At 35.6% G+C, this 23080-nt stretch overlaps 1 protein-coding gene across 1 annotated transcript in view; it reads left to right on the top strand.

Moving 5' to 3' along the window:
- The window catches only part of COL21A1 (collagen type XXI alpha 1 chain), a 99945-nt gene that overhangs the window by 63776 nt on the left and 13089 nt on the right, over positions 1-23080 (top strand). The window contains exons 18-22 of the mRNA XM_027730588.2: positions 14571-14615; positions 14964-15017; positions 19817-19870; positions 21165-21218; positions 21699-21770. Coding sequence (XP_027586389.1) covers positions 14571-14615; positions 14964-15017; positions 19817-19870; positions 21165-21218; positions 21699-21770 — 279 coding nt within the window. The remainder of the gene's footprint in view (positions 1-14570; positions 14616-14963; positions 15018-19816; positions 19871-21164; positions 21219-21698; positions 21771-23080) is intronic.

The following is a 23080-nucleotide window of genomic DNA, read 5'->3' as shown; positions in this document are numbered from 1 at the left end:
ACTGAGTCATCCCTGCTCATCTGCCTCTGTTGTAGCACCAGATGTAGCTACACCAGCCTCTGGTGTAGCACCAGGCTGCATGTGTAAACATAGTACTCCCATCTATTTAGAGCCTGGAGGAGGAGCAAAGGGCATTTCTGTGTGGCAACTTTGTGATAAAAGGGTGTGTTTGGGCTGTGGAAAACAAAAGCTATTCTCAGCTTTGGGATATATGGGCACCCCTACTCAAGAGGGTAATTGGCTGTCATCTGTTGGAAAGTGGGATGGATTGTTGAGGGCTATGAGGGATGTCTTGTGCAACTTACTGCTTCTATTGTTCCTGTTGTTCCTCCAGTGTGTACATTAAGGAACATAATGTGTACAATTGAATAGACGCGTAATATGTAAGTGACTCCTCTCCACCCCTCTTCTGTGGAATTCAGTGTAATCTTCTCTGGTGGGATACCCTAGGAGTTATGGCACTGATGTGGAAGAGAGGGATTGAATTCTGCTGTGCCCTCCCTGTGATAGCCAAATAGGGTGCCTAAGCTCAAGACAGGCCTTGGGTTGTACTGTGGAAACTGTATGACTGTATCACTAACCAGCCACATGCACGGTTAGTGGCCCTGGAACAGCTCTGCAGGTTGAGTGGATACCCCACCCATACAAACATACATGCAGATAGTCTGTTTCTTCTATTCAGCCACGTTAGTGTTAGACATAGCCTAATTTGTTAAACTGGTCTTTTTAGAAATAGTCATCTTATGAAATAGCCATCTTATGATCCCTTTTGCTTTAGCAAGAAGAGCATGGTTGTGAAATGAACTCATCTTGAGGCAGCGTCTAAGGGGCAACTGACTAGGATGGAGCACCCCCTGAACTCCTATTGCCTCTAGCCTTTGAGAGGTGTGATTAATTTTTGGGCAGAACACTTTCTGGTATATTATTACTCTTATTAATGCTCGAAGTTGTAAACAGGAAAAAGTAGGTTGTAAAGCTAAGTAAATAATTCCAAGTCATGTGGTTGTTTTCCCTCAGTAGTATTATTTGGAACTTAAGTTAACCAGACCATCCCAGTTCCACCCACTCTGTGTAAGAGTAACATGACAGTATGGAGAGAATAATTTAGATAGCATTTAGTAAAGGTAGTAATCAAACTCATTTTGCTGATGACAAAAAAAGGCCATGCTGTCACTTGAATAGTTTAGTGGCTAGTCATCGATCTTACTGATGACAAGCTGTTTTGATAAATGCTTTCTTTTTTTTTTTTTTGAGGGGCCAACTGTTTAAAGTATAGAATAAATCAAGATTTATTTGAGCTTAATTTCAGCCTGACTGTCCTTTTTAACATAGGTAGAGTTTTGTCAGAGTTTGATTTCAGTGGAAGCTCCTTGTGTTTACAATTATGCAGATGGGAACTCTGAAGTGAGTGCTTGTGGGTAAAGCTGGCAGGACATTTGTAGCACTCTTCTAAGCCTAGCATATGCTCTCCTGCCACAAGTAATATGTCTGAGCATTTGCAACTGCTCATGTTTACTCTCCAGAAATCATATCTTTCAGAAATACAGCTGCAAACACTTAAAATGGTAGAGTTTGCCCTCAATATTTAGGTCACATCACAAGACCTCAGATGTGGCCTTATTTGTGCCAACGATAGCAACGTATCACTACTTTCAGCTTTTGACCTGACTCCCACTGTTATGCCTATACTCCTACTTTGTCTGTTAATCTTTCCTAACTGCATCAGGAATGCCAGATCTAGATCAATGCATTCTCTGGAAAAATCTGTGTTTTATGCTAGGTAATGGTAGTAGAATTCTTTTTGAAGTGTATTCAAGGTACACTACAAGATACAACAGAAGTTGCAGTATTTTATTCATAAAGCAGAAATCCTGAAAATAAACTGATATAGCCAGGTATCCTGTATGTTTGGAAAGCAAACCTAAAGTTAATGTAATTCTACTGTATCTAAAGCCCTGCTGAGATTGATCAAAACAGGAACCAAAGAAAGAAGATTCCTGATGTAGTTATGTAGTGGCATGAAGATCAAAGTAATTTTTTTCGTTATTAATTTTCTCTCTGTGTCATGTAATGTTTTGCTTGATGCACTTTATGTTGATGTTATGTTGGTTTGTACCAGTTTTAGTTAGTAAGATGACATTTACTCAGCATTTGTATTTTATATTTGCATTTACATACTGAGTTATGAAATGCTTCAGATAAAAACAAACCTAAAAATTCTGTTATGTATCTATACAATAGGCCTTATGAAAAAAATTTCTTTCTGAAAGTGTTACTTCATTTTTTATGCAACTAGTCTAATTATTGTATTTCTATGTTTAATCTTCTGGTAGATTAAAAAGATCCTGTCGTATTTCTGGTGCTCGAAAGATCATGTGTTGTGTGAATTTATTATTTATGGAAATGTTCCATAGATACTCATTCTGATTTTATATTGTCTTAAATTTGGCAGTCCTATAAAGGACCACTCTCTTTGCAAGTAGTATATAAAGAAGAAATTATTTCCTGTCAGTTTTTAAGATAAAAGAGATCAGGAGATTCAAGAAACTGGTTGTGTGAGTTTATCAAAATTCTTAGTTTAAGATCTGATGTTGATCCACTAGTCTGAGATGCCTTGATAGTAGAAGCTGAACTCTGCTGGCCTGCTTTTCAAAAGTGTCAGCATTACAGTCATAACGGATGTACGAACTACCATTTTCTCTGCAGATGATGTCTTGTGGGTCTCAGAAAAATACCTTATTTCTTTTTTCTGGCTTTTACCTCTAAATACATTTATGAGTGAAGTGAAATTGTTACTTGACTGGGGTGGTTTTTTTAATATATAAACAGCTGATTTTGGTAGGTATATGCCATTCATCATTATTTCTTTCCAAGTAGGTTTGGTTAATTGAATTAGCTTTTTCATTATTATATCTTTATTCCTTCTTCTAATTTCTGAATCGTTGAAATAGACAGGGAAGAGTCTTGCTGATGACTTTCTGAGTGCTGGAGCTACTATAACAGATGTTTTTAGTCTTGTTCTCACTTGAGGAAGCGGAGATGACAGCTTTGACTGGGTAATACTTTCAACGATCATTCATTAATTACATAGTGGTTGCTGTAAGCTCAAACACATTTTTTTAGACTGAATGCAGGTTTTTCTGTCAAGTATAATTTTTAGGTTCACTTTAGGTGGATGTATTTTTAGCCAACTTTATTTGCATTTATCTTCATTCTGACTGACAAGTTATTTTAACTAGATTAATTCCATACTACGTTTATAGCAGAGTTAATTGCTGTTCAGAAGATAAATATGAAAGTGGTGCTGTAATGGAACAGGTAATAAAGACTTCTAGATTTTCACCCAGGCTAATCTGAGTTACTTTATTATTCTCAGTTGACAAAAATTATATAAAACATGACAGTATAGTTGCTGATCCGAAGTGTATTGAAGTCAATGGAAAGATTCCCATTGAATTCAGTCTGGACTGGGGCCACAATAAATGCTGTAAGAAACTTGGACCCACTGACCTAACACTTGGAAAATAATGCCTCCTTTTCTAAGTTGTAAAGCTAACAGTTCTCACCCATCTAATTCTCACTTTCTGACGGTTCTTTGTGATTTCTAATTTCTAAATTTCTTTTCTCACACAGTATGAAATTACATTAATTATATTAATTTTCCAGAATTGTAGTAACTTTTTTGTTTTTGTTTTGTCTACAGAGACTTGGGAAAATTATTTTTTATTTTTTCAGTTAATGCCATTTTCTATTTGATAACTTTGGAAAATCAGGCAGAGAAGCGGTGGTGTACCTTGCTGACATTTCTTTAAGACTATTTTATAAATGTCAAGTTAACAAAGGGAATTTCTTAGAAGTTGTAAGGAAATATAGGAGGAGCTCTAGTTGTAAACCTACTATGGACATGAATGGCATATGCTATAAATAGTTATAAATGGTACTCAGAGTAGTCTGTTTTCTACTTGTATTCTGTAGTGACCTTTTTATGGCTACCCTGGCACTTTTCTTGCTAATTCATATGCTGATAGAAGTCAGATGCCAGCATTCCTCCCCCATTGCAACTGGTTTGTAAACACAGCGATCGAAATACCTTTAACCAATGTGTTGTACCAATTTAAAATCTCACTACTGACTTGATGAGCTGTATTACGATAAAGAGATGCTTGTCATTTGTTAAAATATATCTTAATAATTTGTTAATCTTTTATATGTTAAAAAGACTGTTAAAACAATGTGATTTTGAAAGAATTGTCCTGCAGTGAACACTTGAAGGTGCAGCACTGTTAAAGAGTTCAGTAACTACTTCTAAGCACAAAATTAGCGGTAGAGATTATTTATTTATATTCCATGACTGATTCCAATGCATTAGTCCTGTTTATACACAAAACCATAAGTTCTTCTGAAGAGTTTAATTTCTTCTATGCATTAAAATAATTTGCAGTATTTATTGGAAATTTTTATATGGAAACTTTAAGCTTGTATTATACTTCTTGGTTATCTGTACCAGAAAGTGAGCTTTAATTCCCAGATGAGTGCTTTGACATAAGCTTGTACTGTCTGTAGAGTAAGACACATGTTCCACCTGTGTTTTTTTCCACTGAGGGAATGATAATACTCACTTCATACTGTAGCTTCAGCCTTCAACTGTCATGTTTTCAACTTGGCTTAGATGGAGCCTAGGGATCTGGTTTGAAACTAAGAGTGAATTAACTTGGTGGTATAGATGTGTACATTACCTATCAGATATCATCTCTCATGATAATATTCCTCAAAAGTACATATAAATGTTTGCCCATTTACGTGCTCGTGCATTTAGGAAAACAGAGGCCTTCGTATCAGGTGCAGAGACTGCAATATGCATGTGCTTACAAATATCACTACCTTTTTTCTGAGCACCAGAAACTAGGTTTTCCTGTTGTTAATATTGGAGTGGACCTTTTTATAGAGATTTTGGTTTGTATTTGAGCATTATAGCTATACAACTTGATTAAGTGGGAAAAAATCAGCTTACTTATTCAAAAGCATTTCTTATGAGTTTTTTTAAGTTACTTTGAGCAGATGATGTACAGATACATTTCAAGTATATTAGTTAACATACTACTGATTGGACCAAAAAAAAAAAAGAAGACATTCTTAAAAATTACTTGACTTGTTCAAGTGGAGATTTTTGAGAAATTGAATGGACAAATCCACAGCACTGCAAATTGATTCTGTATTCTTTATCAGAAATTTTTCTCCCAGATATCAGTTAAAAATGTGATTGTTTGCCGGATTGGCTTAAATTAAGGAATTATAACAATATACTCTGTGTGTGTATATGCATGTATATGTTGCATATTGGGCTGGTGTCTGTATATTTTAGTGCCAGGAAAGTTGTTGTTTATACTTCCCGTAAACAGTGTTTCACATCTGCTGATTAATCTTAAAACAACAATATCTCTCCCTTATTCTTGCCTTACAGTTTCCTTCTCAACTCCCACAGTTTTCAAGGAACATGTCAAGAACTGTCAAATCCTTCTGTAATATAGATAACACATTTGAAATTACATCTTTAACAAAATAGATTTTGTATATTTCTCAACAGAAAGATTATTACTGGGATCAGAAAAAAAAAAATGCTTAGTGAAATGGTTATGAATTTGAATGAACTTCTGACAGCCAAAGTACCCAACAGTCCCTCATGGGCAGCAGCATCATCACATGATTTTGACCCAAGTTACTTATATATGCACCACCTTTTAACCAAAATACGATATGACAAAGTATTTGAAATAATTGAAGTAACATTTTCAGTTTATTGGGAAGAAAGAGCAAAAAACAGGAAAAAAAAGTTCTTTTGTAACAGAGAAGGTATTTCACCAGTAAACATCCCATTTGTGGATTTAAAAGGAGTCAAAAGCAAGCGAGATGCAATACATTTTTTTCTCTTTATATAGTTTGCCAGATCACAGATAAGAATGGCCTTTTGTATTACTTATGTTTGTAATTCACAGGAATTTTCTTCAAGATTATTGCTCAACAGTAATCACACAGAAAGTGTCATGTCTGTTGGAACATGTTGTACTGCAAAATGCATTGATAACGTGCACGTCCTAAGTGGCAAATCACTACACAATGTGCAGTGTGCAGTCTTTCAATGTGTGAGGCCTCAGAAGCAAGCTATGGAAAATCAAGATGGATCTGGATGTTTTGGTGTTATTTTAACATACGATGCAAAATAGAAATGTTTTGAGTCTTTGAATATTTTTAAGACAATAAAATTTTAGCTCTAAGTTAATCATTTATGATGAATAAAAGCAGAGTATATGTAGGACTTTTCCCCCCCCATTTATGGTGTATAAATGCAAAATTCAGACTAAACTTTTTAAACTGACCGTTGGTAATTCCACATAGTCATGGGCAATGCTATAGGGGCTAATGCCTCATACTGCAATTTCATATTTCATTTTTAGGCACATGCAGTGTCAATTCTCACTGGTTTGTATCATTGCATTTTGACAGAACAGTAGTATAAAGTGTGATTTGTATCTTACTAGTATGACTCAAAGACGAATTCCTAAATATATTCAAATTCTCATCTGTAGAGATTCTCATCTGCAGATGTGGTGTTTCAGGTTTCTAGGGAAAGTACCCTCTTCTCTGTAAGAATGATGTCTCTTTAAATCTTCGTGCTAGGGCATAATCAAAAGAAGAGAGGTCTCAATACCTTTAACACATCCCCTAAATACTTCTGTCTTCCCTTCATAATACACTTTGAACACTAAGAATTAGCATTTTCATTTACAGCTTAGATAAATATGTGCTGTAATTTCCAGTGACTCTGAAGACTAAACAGAAACTTCCCTCAGCTGATTACTGTACTTAAAACCCAGACATAAAGAGCAGGCTATGAATAAAGAAGACATTCAGACTGTAGCAGACAATAAATATTTATTATTTCAGTTGATTTCATTTGTACATGGCTGTTCTATTCTGTGCTTCCCAACATGTTTATGGCAAGTTCCTTAACCACAAGTAGAAAGAAGTTTACCAAAAGGATCTTTGGCTTTCCTTCCTCTGATCCAACTTCAACAGAGTAGTAACAGTGTAGCCAGTTTTCTAGCCAGTTATCATTCTTCTTCAACATCAAAGAAACCAGAGAAAAGACTTGTTCTACCTGTGTCCTCCCAGAAGGTTTGAGTTACAGCCTCACGTGGTCAGGCTGGTGATATGAAGCAGTCTAGCTGAAACTCCTTCAGAGCTCCAAGCGCTGCATCCGGGCATCAAATCTACAGTCTGTATTCTGATAATTATCCAGAACAATTTTCATTTTGTCTCATACAGTCGAGTAGACATATTTAGTCTATTTCTTTGATATGGTTGTTCTTTGATATGAAACTATCCCATCATTAAATGTTTGTCTCAAATAGGAGGGATCTTTTTCTTTTGAAATTGCCCTTTTGTTTTGACTGGGTTAGTTTAGGTTTGTAGATTAATTAAATTAATTTGAATTGAACCTCTCCAGAAAATGTGCAGGAGAAAAATAAACAAAGAACTTAAAGTATGGCTTCTTTTTAAGTTTTGTGTTCAAGTGGTAGTTGGGCTGTCAACGTAATTAAGTACTTGTTATATTCCTTCCATGTGTCCTTCATGATCAACAGCATTGCATTATTCTTGTGCAGGGTCATGTCAATTGTTGAAGATAGATTGTCACGTACTTTGTAGTGTAGAGTTAGGAGAAAATACAGAGAAGTTTAGTAAAGGACGTCTGCATTATTTGTGAGCCTTAAAAATCCTTTCATTGGAGAAACCACATTAGTATTGCTTCTACTCAATACTTTTGCTATAAAGAAGATGATAGTTTTGTAACTGAGATCAGTTGGTTCACCTCACTTTAGGAAGCAGCAAAGACAGTTCCTGTCCACAAAGAGATTTAAATGTGAAACTGAGAAGCTGATGCTCAAGTCTCAGGCACTCAAGTAAATATAGCGCTAAAAAATGTAAGAAAATTTGGTACAGTGGGTATTTTCATTTTTTAATCCTTACATATTGAAATTACTGTGAATTGAAGCTATGGAAAGTCTTGTCAGAATACATACATACAATACATACAATCTGGCTTCTCATTCATAACAAAACAAAAACTTAAACAATCTTCGATCAGAGTGAATTTAAATCCATTTGTAAGGTTAACTAATGTTTCTGCTAATATTTTTAAACCATTTGGGACACAACCTTTGGTTCTTTTTGTGCAAATTAGTTTTTGCTTTAGTAATTGGTTTTAGTGATTAAATTTAGTCTTAGTGATTGCTGTGTGAGCCAAGGTGTGATTTTCTTTCTTTGTGCTCTGAAAGGGTGTGGTCCCAATCTCTGCTCCAACTTTTCTTAGCGATTTCTTAAACAGGTAATGACTGCAAACAGACTCAGACTAAAGGAATTATCACAGAACTTTTTCTCTGAGAATGGATAGAAGTGTGTAGAAAATGATTTTTTTTTCACCTATTATTTACTACCAGATTCTGTCTGTCAGAGCTTTTGGGACTTCCTTAGCCAAAAATGCATGCTGGCCCATCCTTCTTAATAGCCAGCAATGGACCAGTTCTCTAGGAATTTTACAGTCCTTTTTGGAACACAGTTTTACTGTTTTCTTTTGCTGCATCTTGTGACCAATTTCACAGTATGCACCATATGGAAAAAAAAAAAAGAAAAATACATGATTTGTTGAACTTACTCACTGTTAATTTAACTGAGTGGTCCCTTACTATGGGAAAGGGATATGGCCGAAAATTGTGTCCTTCTGCATCTGTGTGACCTGTGTGAACAGAACTTGTTGGTTACGTGTTGGGTGCAAGGAGCAGATCAGCAGTCACTGCCCTTTGAGGAGGTTCTGCTGTCCTCAGCCTTCCCTTTCGTGTGTGTGAAAGGTGCTCAAATGGTGTAATAAGTTTTTCTCCATACTTTAAGTAGTGGAGAGATTTTAAAGCATTTTGAAGGCATGTAACTGCTTGAGTATCAGTGTGTTTACATGTGTGTCAAACATGAGTCAGTTCGTCATCTTCTAGAAGTCTGTAAGCTTTTTAGACAGATTGGATGTTGGGTTTCACAGTCTCTAAGGCTGATGCCAGCATGATAGGCAGCAGGAAGGCATCATCATGTCACCTGCAGGGCTGGGAGCTCTGATTTTGTCTGCCCACCTTTGGATCCACAGATTTGATAGGTCTGATACTCACATTATATTGTAGATTGTTTACAAGAAACAGTAACACCAATTTCAGCCTGTGAAAATATATACACAGTTTTCATTTTCTGTTAGTATTTCCAGCTTTCAAATTGCAGTTTTCCAAGGTTTGTGTTGTTGGCAATGCAATTGGGGTCGCTGTTCCACGTTTAACATGTGTGTTCTATTTCTAATGACTGATTTGCTGAAGTGTTTGAAAACTCTGGTCTTATAACTGCAGATATCTCGGTAATGCCTTTTCCTTTCCTGAATTTAATTTAAAGCTGCTATGCTAGTCTAGTGGATAGTCATTATGTCTGTAGGAATGCTTCTTTGTATTTAGCCTTTTTTTTTTGGTCATTAATTCCGACTACTCAGTAGTAGCAGATGGGGCTTCATTGAATTTGTTTTCCATATATTTTGCTACTTTGCCCGGTAGAAGGTTTTATACATTATCTAAATTTGGTTTATGTCTTTCATTCTGTGAAGATCATTAAGGATTTGCTGTAATCTTTTATGAAGCATTTTGACTATTGTACTTTCATCCAGATTTTGGCTACACTTTTACTTTTTTGCATGCTTCCAGTAAAACTTTCATATATCATCAAGTATGCTTTTTCAAGTAAGGATCAGTAATACGTAAACAGTCGTATATTTCAGATGTTTAAGGGGATCATGAGAACATGTGAACAGATAGATGTTGTTTGTGAATCTCCTTCTGTTGCTATAATTCATGTAATGTCCTTTAGTGTCTTCCCAGAAGCAGAGTTGCAGATTTTCCAGAGTGGAAGGAATCATTGAATTGAAACATAATTCAGAGAATGCATATACACTAGAAGAGTCATCTTTTTATCAGAAAAAAAACTGATGATCATAAAGATAGTTATACTAATGTTCTCTACATCTGCTTGGGGAATTGACCGCAAAGCAGTTTGCTCTGAAGAGCTTTTGGAAATACTCTATAATTTTGCATCTTCCAGTGATAGAATTTTATGATTGTGGATATATTACCTGTAGCCTAGAAGCTCCTACTTTGCATAGTAGGCCATACTGTCCTATGAGGCACTGAAGAGGTGGGGAATATTAAAGACAGTAGCAGAAAATGAAGAATAGAATAAGCTAATACATACTAATATTAGGAGTAAAATAGATTTTGTTTTGTTCTGGAAAAAGTTTTTGCATGTGGTTTTTCTGCTGTTTGCAAGCATAAAGGTAAACATGATGGGGATACAAATAATCCATGATGCTAGCTAGAAAAAGGTGGGGAGTATTTTGAGAAACGTAGCTTGTTTCTTAAGTAAAAATGCTTACACCTCGTTGACTCGCATATAAAGCCTCAGGCAGTTTCCTTAATGGATTTTTTGTGGGGCTGCATGGAAGATAATCCATCTGTTTGATATAATCCAAAACAAAAATAGACACCTCATGATTAAAGAAAGCTACAAGAAAATTTTTCCAGGGATTATGAAACCATGTTCCTCTTACAGTTAAATCCATTCTGTCTGCCAGATATTATAAAAGAATGGAAGATTTATTTAAATTGCTAAAGCTGGGATAAAATAGAATATTTATACAGAATTCTATAAGTGTCGTAATTGAAGCTCATCATCACAATAGAAACAAATTCATACTTTTGGGTGTTCTGAAGTCCTAGTGTTGTGGGAGACTTCAGCTGAGGAAGACTGTGCTTATGATTAACTTAATTTTTAAATGTGAAGAAGCACTGAATGTGTTACATGAAGTTGGATGTAAAAGTAAAAGGGGAGCAGATTTCTTGATTTGGAAGTATAAAGATAATGCGACTCATATAAAGACAGAAATCACTACAGCACAGTAGATGCTTTGATTTTTTAGCTATTCTGGCTAGAAATGTAATGCTGCATTTTCTTGGTATTATAGCTGCATATATGATAAGTACAAACCATTTAACATGTGTTTTCTGGAAAGACAAGGAAAAGAAAATTTAGAATTACAACCCCTTTTCTTATTTCATATGAACAAAATGTTGCTTGATAGCTTTGCAAAGGACATCCCCAAAGGCACTTTTTTTTTCTGTAGGCCAGTGAATCATGAATTATTCCATAGCATTGATTCTGTTACTCCCAGTGAGTGGCAGCTTTCCCATTTGTAACAGTTCCAAACATTGTTTTTCCCTTAGTGGCAGAAAAATTGCATGATGAATGTGTTTCATATTAAGTTTTGATTAAACACATGCGTTTGTAATAATTTTAGTTGCAATATACTCTTCAAAAAAAAAAAACTTTTTTTATCTTGCAAATGGAGTCGAAGTGGTTGCTTTGCAGTATACTTTAAAATAAACATACATTTCTTCCATAATTAAAGTAAGGTTTCTTTGGCAGTTTAGTTAGTGTTCTAACTAGTTAGTTCTGTCACCCTAAAAAAAAAAAAGTCACATAAAAAAAAAAGTGCCTCATTACTCATGGTGGACTGAAAAAATGCACAGATTCTGAGGATTTGTACTGCATATGAAATCTCTGTTTAGGAACAAGATATGTTTCCAAAGCTTGATTTGGCTTTTGACCTGGAAGTTAGGGAAGAAACTCATGATATCTAAACTACTTTTTAACCTTGTCTTCTGAGAAAGTGCAAATAATTCTAATGGGCATAACCAGAGATTATCCATGTAAAAGAAAGTAATAGATTGAGATAGATCATGAGAAGGAACCAAATTTAATTTTTTAGGCATTCGGGAGCTGATCCTATAGAAATTAGTCTTTATAATTACTGAACCATGGAAGCTACATAGAAAAATAATTCTTTTGGGAAATATCATTTTTTATGACCAAATCAGGCACTTCATTCTCCTCTTTTTGTGCCAACTGACATGTGGAGAGTAACTGAAAATCTCCACCGCATGTACTGTGGGAATCACTTACATCAGCATAAGTGATAGATTCATTCTTAGGTGAGTGAATGTCAGTGAACCGTAAGAGAATTTTAAGGGTCTGGACCAGCTCTCACTGAAATAAGAGCCTAAGTTCTGTATACTTCAGTAGTGCAGACTCAATCAGAAGGGGAAGAAGAGGGAAAAAGAAAGGAAATATGACTTAATTTTGCAATTATTGTTCTTGGAGTTTTATCTTTGTCACTAATATAAAGTTAAATGTCTTGTACCAGCAATTTGTTTTAACCAAGAAAGATCAACACAGCTCAACAGGACATTGTGTTTCTTCTTCTAGGCATGCTTATGTAGTGGTAAGTCATTTGCTGTGTTGGATAAGTATGTGGAACTCTCTTCTCTCAGCCCTCCAAATTGCATAGAGATGTAACCATGGAAAGCTTTGGTACATCCTTTCAGGATGAGAAGTTTGCTACCTAGTGGGTGGTTTTCTTCAGCATATATGAAATTCTGTTTTGTATTACAGGTACAGATATCATAATTTGGTTTTATATTTTACAGCTACAGAAATAAATAATTAATTAAATGTTATATTAAATAACTATACTGAGAACTCATGGGTGAGTCTGGAAGTTCCTAAATGTAGTGACAAATAAGCTCTATTTCCTATCTCTCTATTTGTGCAAAAGATCTATAGGAGAGTTTTGGACAAAAGTTAAATAAGAAAAGTTATGTTACATAATGTGAGTAGAAGTCTCAGAATAAGGCATTGTTTTCAAGTTCTTTTTATTACATTATTTGATGTCTTTTTTAAATGATAGGTACATTGGAATTTTGATGACCTGTAAAATGCTGAAGTTGTCATTGTTAACTCATGTGCCATTGACCAATGACCTGTTTCTGCTTGGTGGGGTCATTATTAACTAGAAGTGGGTGTAAACTGCAAAAGAATGGAACTATCTTTTGCACAGATGTAATCCATAAGGAAGCTATCAGTTGTTACTTTCATGTTATTTTTTTCCCATAAAATGCATTTCTTTTGGTGGGTTTAGAACAGTCCTCTTGTCTTCACTGCAGCATATTCTTTTCAATGTTAGATTAAAATGCAAAGTCTTTAAAGCAAATTCTTGCTGCAGATTAATGATGGTACCATAAGAACAGTGTTTGTCCAACAAATTTTAATTGTTTTACCTGAGAGAAAAAATAGACTAACTGAATATATACTACAGTTTGAAGCATACACAGAGTTTTGTTTTAATGCTGAATTATGTTCAATTAAATGCTCACTGTAAGAAAAATGTGAGGTATGCTATAGGGCTGAATAAGCAGAGATGCTGAGGGAATGGCAGAGATCTTCAAGTATTTATGGAGGTGGAAGCTGGTGTATCTCAAATACAACTATAACTATCTCTTTACAGTCACTGTATTTTAGATAACGAAATATGATTTGTCATACGGATGGTTCTATTGACCAGGACTTTTGCTTTAACTTATGTGGGAAATCTTCATTCATTCATGGCTAGGCTTCGCAAATGAAGATTTGGGAAAGGCTCTATCTACATTTGTTACAGGCACGCTGGTGGCTTATGAGGCCAATACGAGACAGACATATCCGATTGCAAAAGGCACAGCAGAAAGACTCCTTAGATGGTGTATTCTGCAAGACACGGTTCTTTCCGCGTTGCCTTTTCTCCTCGAGAGTGATCCTGCGTGTGTTCTCAAAGGAGACAGCTGCGTTATAGATGGTGTGTCTCCAGGCCTCCCGATTGGAGGCCAGAGTAGACCAGTTGTGGTGATCAGTATGGCCAAGGCTGAGATGTTGTTTCAGGGAGTCCTTGTATCTTCTCTTTGGGGCTCCTCTCATGCGGCAGCCGGTGGCAAGTTCACCATAAAGCAAGATCTTAGGGAGGCGGTGGTCCTTCATCCTTGAGACGTGTCCTGCCCATCACAGTTGTGTTCTCATCAACATGGCCTTAATACTTGTGACAGCTGCTTGCTCTAGAACAGATGTATTGGTCACAAAATCTGACCAGTGGATGTTTAAGATTGTACGGAGGCAGTGTTGATGGGAAATCTTATGGATAATGTAAAGTGGTTTCTTTCCCTGTGTCAGGCTAGGTTTTTGGGCAAGCAGGAGCTTGTGAGCCTGCCTAGTGGCAGACACGGACTCCTGGAACGAAAGCAATGGGGAGCAATGGAATATTAGTGTTTCACCTTTATCCCAGATTATATAGTTTGCATGTTTCCAGCTGAAGCTGTTTTCTCTCATGTGTTTTTTTGGTGGTTGGTTTTTTGTTTTGGGGGTTTTTTTTTGTATGTGGGTTGGTTTTTTAGTGGTTTTAGGGGGGCTGTTTTTTTTTGGGGGGGGTTTTGGTGTTTTTTTTGTTTTTTTTAAATTTTTTATTTCTGCCCGTGTTTGGAACCGAAATAATATGGCAAATGCTAAATTTATGAGGACATATATTTTCTGCTGAAACTATTCCATATATTTAAAAGGTTTCTTTTTTTTCTCAGGGAATTCCTGGTATCCCTGGAAATCAAGGACTCAAAGGACAAAAGGTATTAATTGTTCATAACACAGTTAAAACCTGCACATATATATACATCCATGCCAAAATAAGGGTTCAGTCTGTACTCAGAGAAGAGTTTTCATAGTGAGGATTTATGACATCAAATACAAAAGAATGGAGATATACTCCAAATTCTTTGTGGCATGTTCAAAAATCATTAGGTTTTATTTCAGCTATTTCAGAAGGAATGAATATTTCAGAAGTAACAAAACTAATTTTATAATACTTTGAGAAATAATCTCTAGCTTACTAAACCTGCGTAATTAAAGAATATCTAAAAAATTTGTTAAATGTGCATACTTTAATTACAGAATTCTTCTCTTGCTATAAAAAACAGGGTGAAATTGGACCACCAGGTCAACCAGGAGCAAAAGGGTCACCAGGAGATACTGTAAGTTTGCAAAAATTTGTTATTATGGACAAGTAATTCTGGTGTTGTCGTTCTCTAGTTGTCATAAACAAACGAGCAATGGAAAATACAGGAGCAACCTTGCATTTTCAAGTTGGAAAATATAATCAGACTAAGTCTAATATCTGAATTTCTCCACAAGTATTATATACCCATTTTTATTTAAAATTTATGATTTCTTGACTGCACGTTTGATAAATACAGCAATAGATTAGTCTGAATTTAGCCTCTGAATTAATTAGGTTTGAATTGACTTTGAAAGTACTGAAGTAAATTTATTTTGAAAGTTAATTCTGACTTAAATATTGTCATAGCGTGTAATGGATTTCTGAAGATGAATTTCAGGATGCTTTTGTGATAGTGCTCTTTTGACAGACTGTGAAAATAGCTGAGATCACTGAATTCCCAAACTGCTTAAAGAGAAATTTTTGTTTTCAATGAGGGAAACTGAAAATAGTTCATTTTTTCTTGGACAGTCCGGGTTACCACGTTTTTGTTACTGTCTGCGTAGGGTGATTTCTGTGTTCTTTATAGTCCTTTAGAAATCACAGTAGCAAAATAATTGTTCTGCAAGTTGGTGAAAGTATATATAGACTTCAAAAATGGAAATTTTAAAAGCAAAAGGGACACCTACTTAAAACTAGTTACAAGTCTTTCCTAAATTAATAGGAATTTCATCATTGGTTGACCCTATGCTGCCTTTAAAAAATAATTATCTCTTCTATTGAGGAAACCATGTTTATTTAGTTCCATTACTAATCACCCTCACTGTTAACATGTCTTTTTGCAGTTTGCCTTTTGTGCTGGAGACATTTTATCTTCTTTCCTGACTAAAATGCTTCTGAGTTTCCTGAGAGATACACAGTTTAGCATAATAAGTATGCTGTTTACTACAACTTTTTAACTAGTTAAAGAACCTACGTTTCAGCCTATATTAAACCTCAAGCAGATCAGTCTAAACTATTACTGCTATAATAAATACTGTAGAGAATTACGACTGATGCTGTTATCTGTATGGACAAGGGACCACTACATGACTGAAAGGCTTTAACCTTCTAAAAATTTGGGGTTTTTCTTAGAGTATTGAGCCATATGGTAGTAAAGGAGATTTTATGCAGTTGTATTCAGTCTACAGAATTAGTTATCACTTGTCAAGGGAAGAAATAGGTAACACTTCTTGGTTTGCAGCTGAATGGCATATATAAGTGTTGTAATATTTGACAATAATTGAACGATCATTTGATTTTTTTACTTACTGCCTTATCTTGAGAGTCATTATATGTTGTGCATGTATGGGCTTGTCCGTGCCCAGTCCAAACAGAAGAAACTTCAGTTTCTCAGGAAGCCAACAAAGCAGTTCAGTGAAAATATTTTTATTGTCTATTGATGGAAATCTTTTCTCCATTTTTTCTGAGCAAAGTTGAACAAAATGCTAGAGGGAAGGCTATATCATCAGCTGTAATAAAGCTGTGTGGGATTGCAAAGTGTACATATTTATTTAATTCACCTACCATATTTTCTTCAAATTGTATTTAGATAAATAACATTTGCTTCTTGATATACTTGAAAATAATTTATTCCTGTTTCCTGTTAAGTCATTTAATGTATTTTTTATCACCTGATAAATTAAATAGGAAATTGATGCATGGAATATTTGAATATGTTACATGACATTAGGGAATTTCAACCAGAAAAGATAGTGGGATTTTCCTTGTATTAGTCACATTGAATATGTTTGTTCCAGAAAAAACAGATGGAAAGCTTGTGGATGGTCTATTAATACCTTGGGAAAATTATTCAGTAACAAGTTCTTCTTCAGAAATAACTATCCCTATTACATTGCCAACACCAGCAATTTATTAATTTACCGCAATATAAATAGTGTCAGCTCTGGAAAATAGGGGAGCAATGATACATTTTATGTCCTTGAATTGTTCTTCATTTTTATTCAGGACATGCTCTTCTCTTTTAATAGTTTCCAGATTATGTTCTCAAGCTTTTCTCATATTGCATCTGAAAGTTTTCTTCTTGCAGCATGCTGATTTCATGTAGTTGTCTTCCTATTTTTTTTTTAATTAAGGAAGTTAAATATGGCCTTGTAATGAAAGAGCAAGAAAGGAAACCAGGACAACTGGGTTTTATTTCTACCTTTCCTGCAGATGTATACTTGACCTTTGGTTGTACTAAATATATTTTCTTATTTGCCTTTTCTACTATATGTTTGCATGTCAGTGTGGATATATACACATAGGTGATTCATTAATAAAAAAAACCTATTCTTTACATTTAGTATTTCCACTTTGTATAAGATAAAATGAGCGGGGGACATTTTTGATGAACATACGCTGCTTCTGTAGTCCAAGGACTGATGTGGGAGTCAACTAGAAGTGATCTAGTGGTAGATGGTAGATTCTCGGTGTGTTACATGAGTTGAAACAGGGGGCTAATCTGAGGTGGCAATGTGAAAGGAGCCAGAAACCCCCACTCACATTTTTTATCCCTTCCCACAATACTTGTGCTTCCTTTTCTCTACTGATTAACGTGTTAGTAATGAGAACAGAACAGAAATCTGAGGAGGAGAAAATTGTAATTTCACAGTGGTTTTTGGAAAAGGAAGGTAGTCCTCAAGGAATGCAAAAAAGATCACACAATGAAGAGGGCTGTATTTCAGAAGTAAGGAGGTCAATAGATAATATAAAATTTGATTTCAAAGAACCAAACTGAATTAAACCTTACACTGAAATGAAAATTAATAAAAACTTATTTTTCTATGTAAATAAAAAGAGAAAAACTGAAGAAGCAAACCTCCTGTGCAAGTGAATTAAGACAGCATTAATATAATCAAGGTTAGGTTACAAAACCAAATGAATATTTTGTTAGTCTTGTTGTAACAAAGTTGGTGCTAAATGCAGTCCATAAGCAAATAGTTTATGGGAATACACAGTCTCTTAGGTTATGAGTGTAAGCAGTCCTCAGAAACTTTAATCCATCTGGAGAAGAATTTGTAATTCTATTCCAAATTATGAAAGAAATGGGGTAGGATATAGTAAACTTCTCTTTACCAAATAATAGATTACACTAGACTAGCTGCATCATCTTCGATAAGAAGACTGATTTTCTGTGTAAGTAAGAACAAGCATCAGGAAAGTTCAGGAAAGTGTTGGAAATTATTCAATGTATGATATTGTGTTAATTTAGAAAAATTGAAGTTTATTAGATTTTTCATGTGCAATTGACTGAGTAGGAAAAGTCTTAAGACTGAGGAACACTGGCAGCAAAGTTACTCAAGTTTTAGTCTTGTGCTTGATACAGTTTATTTGTATTCACAGACCTGTGTCTCTGGCCTAAAGAGTAAGTTGCTGTATTTATTGATGGAAAATTTTGGTGACCAGAACTTTCTTACCATACATCAGCAAAGAAACCTGAATTAATCAGTGGTTAACCTGTATTAATGTGTGGTTAATAGTAAAGCAGAGGTGAAATGCCAGAAAACTGATGAAATCCTGAAAACCCTGGCTACAGAGAGTTACTTCTTGTTCCAGATATTCTGAATTTTCTCTTCTATTTGCAGACACCCTTTCAGTTTTAGCAAATAAAGAATTTTTTTCCTTTTTTTTTTTTTTTTGCAAAGCTGAGTTGTAATCTGTGTTAACAAATTACATGGTTTTAATTCCGTGTAACCTTTGACAGAGGTCTGAGATAACGTCATGGGAGTGAATTGTTCCTAAAATTTAATACTAAATGGAAGGTGGTTATTTGGATTTATATGAAAACGAAGATTAAATAACATTAGTAACAATGGGTTTTGAAAATATTATCACTTGGACTAATTGATAAAATTTAGTCTCTGACAAGTTAGATTTCCAGGCCTTATTTAATTGTTTGACTTTCTGTATTACTGTGCTTTTGTTTTATGCTGTGTCTAAAGTACACTCTTATATTGTCTTTCAGAGTATTTATGCAAGTACAAATAAAACAATGATAATATATTGTTTTTATTGATGCATGCATCTTGAGACTAGCTTTAAACAGAAATTAAGAGCACCAGCCCTTTGATGATTTGACATCCCTTAGCTCTTATTTTATGTATGGAACAAAGACAGCTAAACATGCCTTTGTCAACATGATTCCATTTGAGGAGTCCAAGGGAATGTTTTAGTGATGCTCTGACTTTGTACATGTGCTGAAGTGTCATGATATGAAATGGCAGAAGCTGTTGGGTTCTTGAACGAACAGTTCAACCCTGAAGATTCTGCAGAAGATGCAAAGATGTGGCCCCCCTGATAAATCTCCACAAAGCTTGCAAAAGGAGTCAAGGCCTGGCAATCTTTGAGGGACGTATGGTCAGAAAGAAGAAAGAGAATTATGAAATGCCACATATAGTATTGCTGATTTTGGAAACACTAAATTGAAACCAAGAAGCTTTTGTGCTACTTTCAGTTATAGCTAAGGGACATATTACAGACAATGTTTTGAGTTGCAGATTTTTTTTCTCTCAGGAGTGTTCTATGACAGCACTGTTCTTTTTTTCTATATGGGTTTTTTTCATTGCACCATAGCCCTTCATTAGACCATAGAAGGTCTAAATAATTCATTGTACTGTATCAGAACTATAGCCTGTGTAGTAATATGATGAAAGACATTGTATTTCCTGTTTATTTCATTATGGAAATAGAATAATGATACTATAATACTATATAGTATAGTATAAATACTATACTGAAGCCATTATTCCTCTAGTTTAGTACAGAGATGTCTCTGCCTTTTTCATAAATAAATAGGGTTTGATGGGACCAGAAGGCTCACTTGGTCTGCCTGGAGCTCCTGGGCCTAAGGTAAGTGTGTTAATGTGACTTGGATAAATGACTGCTTTATAGATTTTGCAGCTAATTTTTTGGTGTACTGAATATTGGTGAGTAGCTGTATGATTTTCCTGTATTACTTTCTATGGTACTTCAGTCTCAAGAGAGGTTAATATAACTCAGTGAATGGTGCCTGTCATCCCATGATGTTTGGAACAATTGCAGGAATGGTCATGAGACTGTTTCAGCTTTGCAGACCTGGAAAACGTTCTGCAATGCTGGGAATCAGATAATTCTCAGTATATATCTGAACTTTCTTCCCATGTTACATTTACTTATATTTTAATTGAGTTAAATGATGTTAGTGCTGTTTTTTCCACCCAAGGAGCCAAATTTATTTCAGATTTAACTTTATTGATTGTACTGCAGCAACAGCAAGGACTAATTTGACCCATGCTCTCAGAAGTTAAAATAGATACAATAAATTCAGATTGCTTAGTGTAACCTTTTAATTTATTCCAAGATGAGTTTTGGTCAATAAGCACTGAATTGTGTGTCCTAGAGAATATTTAGGAATACAGTATCCATTTCCCAAATGATGTATTTACATTTAGATCCATTTCCATCCATACGTTATTTTATATCCAGAAGTACATGTGCATTTATTTAAAATTGTATACTGGAGGTAGCATTTTTTTAAGTGGTCAATGTTTGCTATTGTCTAGAAGATTGAATACCTATGAAATGACTAAAAATTAAGTAGCTTTATTTTTTTTTTGGTGAAAAATGCCTTTTTTCTGTGTATTTATCTCATTCACAGTATAAACTGGTTCTTAGAGAATCATTCTTAATAAGCTCATTCTTACTGAAGGGCATTATGAAGTAGTCAATAATTATTAGATTTTCATGAAAATCCTCAAGGTGAATATATGCCTAATTCCATAGGCTACAATAAAAGTGAAAACAATAAATATTTTTACTTGGACTGATCTTAGGATTCTCAGGGTTTTATTAAATAAGATGATGGAAATGTGAGGTCAGTATGCACAAATATGGAGTGATTGGGCAAGGGAAATGAGGCAGGTAGGGACAGGACTGGTGAGCAGAGGCTGGCGGATCATGTTTTGTCATCAGTATCTTATCTTTCCTGAAAGAAAGTTACACCTTCAGGCTTCCCATAAGGGAATAGAACTTTAGCCTTTCAGTCGCTACCTGTGCCTGTTTTTAAAAGTCAGTTTCTCAACAGTGTGTGTTTATGTTTGCTGGTCATAGCACATGTGACAAAGCATAATGATATCAGCCACACTCTTACATAATTGTTATATAGGGTGATAAAGGCGAACCAGGAATTCAGGGGAAACCAGGATCGTCAGGAGCCAAGGTAAATATGATTCTGGAAGTACTCTAGTTAAAGAAGGGATTTATGTACTATTTTACTAGGCAGTTTGTTTCACAGTAAAACAGTAGTTAACATCAAATTGCATCAGAATCCATTTGATTACTTATTCTTACTAATTTTATGCTAGATTTTAGGCAATGTAACTCAGGTACTCATTAAGTTCAAAGCTGCAGACATTGCCGTTACTTCAGATAGTATTTTTTGTGTAATATTGAAACATCAACTGTATTAAAATACAATTAATAAAAATAGGTAGTGGGAAACTGAGGTTAAGAATTAGGAACCTCTTTTGTGGCTTCTCTGTATTCAAAATCCTTTCACAAATTTTCCAGACATTTCAATTATCTTCAGTTATAAAATTTCAAAATATCATAACCAAAGTGTATCATGTGGCCTTGAGAAAATATGCAATATATGTTTTTGCGCACAGCATATCACTAACAGAGCTATTGTATTACTCAGGGAGAACTAGGAGTACCAGGTGCTCCAGGTGAACCAGGCTACCCAGGCATTCCTGGTACCCCAGGCATAAAGGTAAGTATTTTTAATTGCATCTTTTATTGGAAGTGCTTTTCTTATAAGTAATCATTATTAAACAAAATCCTTTCTCTAAACACATCATTATTATTAGAGAATAGGACACATTTAAAGCAACAATATGTGCATCATGAAAATTTTCTTCTGAAGGATGAAGTCTTGATGTAAAGGCATTTGTGGTGGGTTGACCTTGGCTGGATGTCAAGTGCCCACCAAGCTGCTCTGTCACTCCCCTCTTCATCAGTACAGGGTCTTGAGAAAGTAAGATGGAAAAAAACTCGTGGGTAAAGATAAAGGCAGTTTAATAAAGCAAAAGGAAGGCCATGTTTGGAAGCAAAGTAAAACAAAGTATTTATTCTCTACTTCCCATCGGTATGTGATGTCCAGCCAGTTCCAGGGAAGCAGAGCTTCAGTACACATAGAGGTTTCTCTGGAAAACAAATGTCATAGTAATTAATGTCTTCCCCTTCCCCCTTCCCTTAGCTTTTGTTGCTGAGCAGACATGATATGGTATGGAATATCCCTTTGGTCAGTTTGGGTCAGCTGCCCTGGCTATGTCATAAATCATAGAATGGTTGGGTTGAAAGGAACCTCAAAGACAATGTAGGTCCAGCCCTCCTGTAGTGGACAGGGACACCTTCCATCCACTAGACCAGGTGGCTCAAAGCCCCATCCAACCTGGCCTTGAATACTTGTAGGGAGGGGGCATCCACAGCTTCTCTGGTCAACCTGTTCCAGTGCCTCAACACCCTCACAGTAAAGAGTTTCTTCCTAATATCTAATCTAAACCTGCCTTCTATCAGTTTAAAGCCATTCCCCTTTGTCCTATCACTACAGACCCTTGTGAAAAGCCCCTCCCCAGCTTTCTTGGAGGACCCCTTTAGGTACTGCAAGGCTGCTCTAAGGTCTCCCCAGAGTCTTCTCCAGGCTGAACAACCCCAACTCTCTGTCTGTCTTCATGGGAGAGGTTCTTCTTCAGCCCTCTGATCATCTTCATGGCCCTCTGTTGGATTAGATCCAGGAGGTCCACGTCCTTCTTATGTTGGGGGCCCTGGAACTGGATGCAGGTGGAGTCTCATGAGAGTGGAGTAGAGGGGGAGAATCACCTCCCTTGACCTGCTGGCCACACTGCTTTTGATGCAGCCTAGGATACAATTGGCTTTCTGTGCTGGAAGTGCGCATTGACAGGTCATGTCAAGCTTCTCGTCCACCAACACCCACAAGTCCTTCTCTACAGGGCTGCTGTCAATCCATTCTCCACCTAGCCTGCATTTGTGTCTCCTCTCAAGATCTTGCCCATCCCAAGA

The sequence above is a fragment of the Pipra filicauda genome, unplaced genomic scaffold (genome assembly GCF_003945595.2).
Source record: "Pipra filicauda isolate LSUMZ 115617 unplaced genomic scaffold, ASM394559v2 scaffold195_size2193078_pilon, whole genome shotgun sequence".
Taxonomy (NCBI): Eukaryota; Metazoa; Chordata; class Aves; order Passeriformes; family Pipridae; genus Pipra; species Pipra filicauda.
Note: the sequence above shows the minus strand (reverse complement) of the source record. Positions and strands in the feature narration are given on the sequence as shown.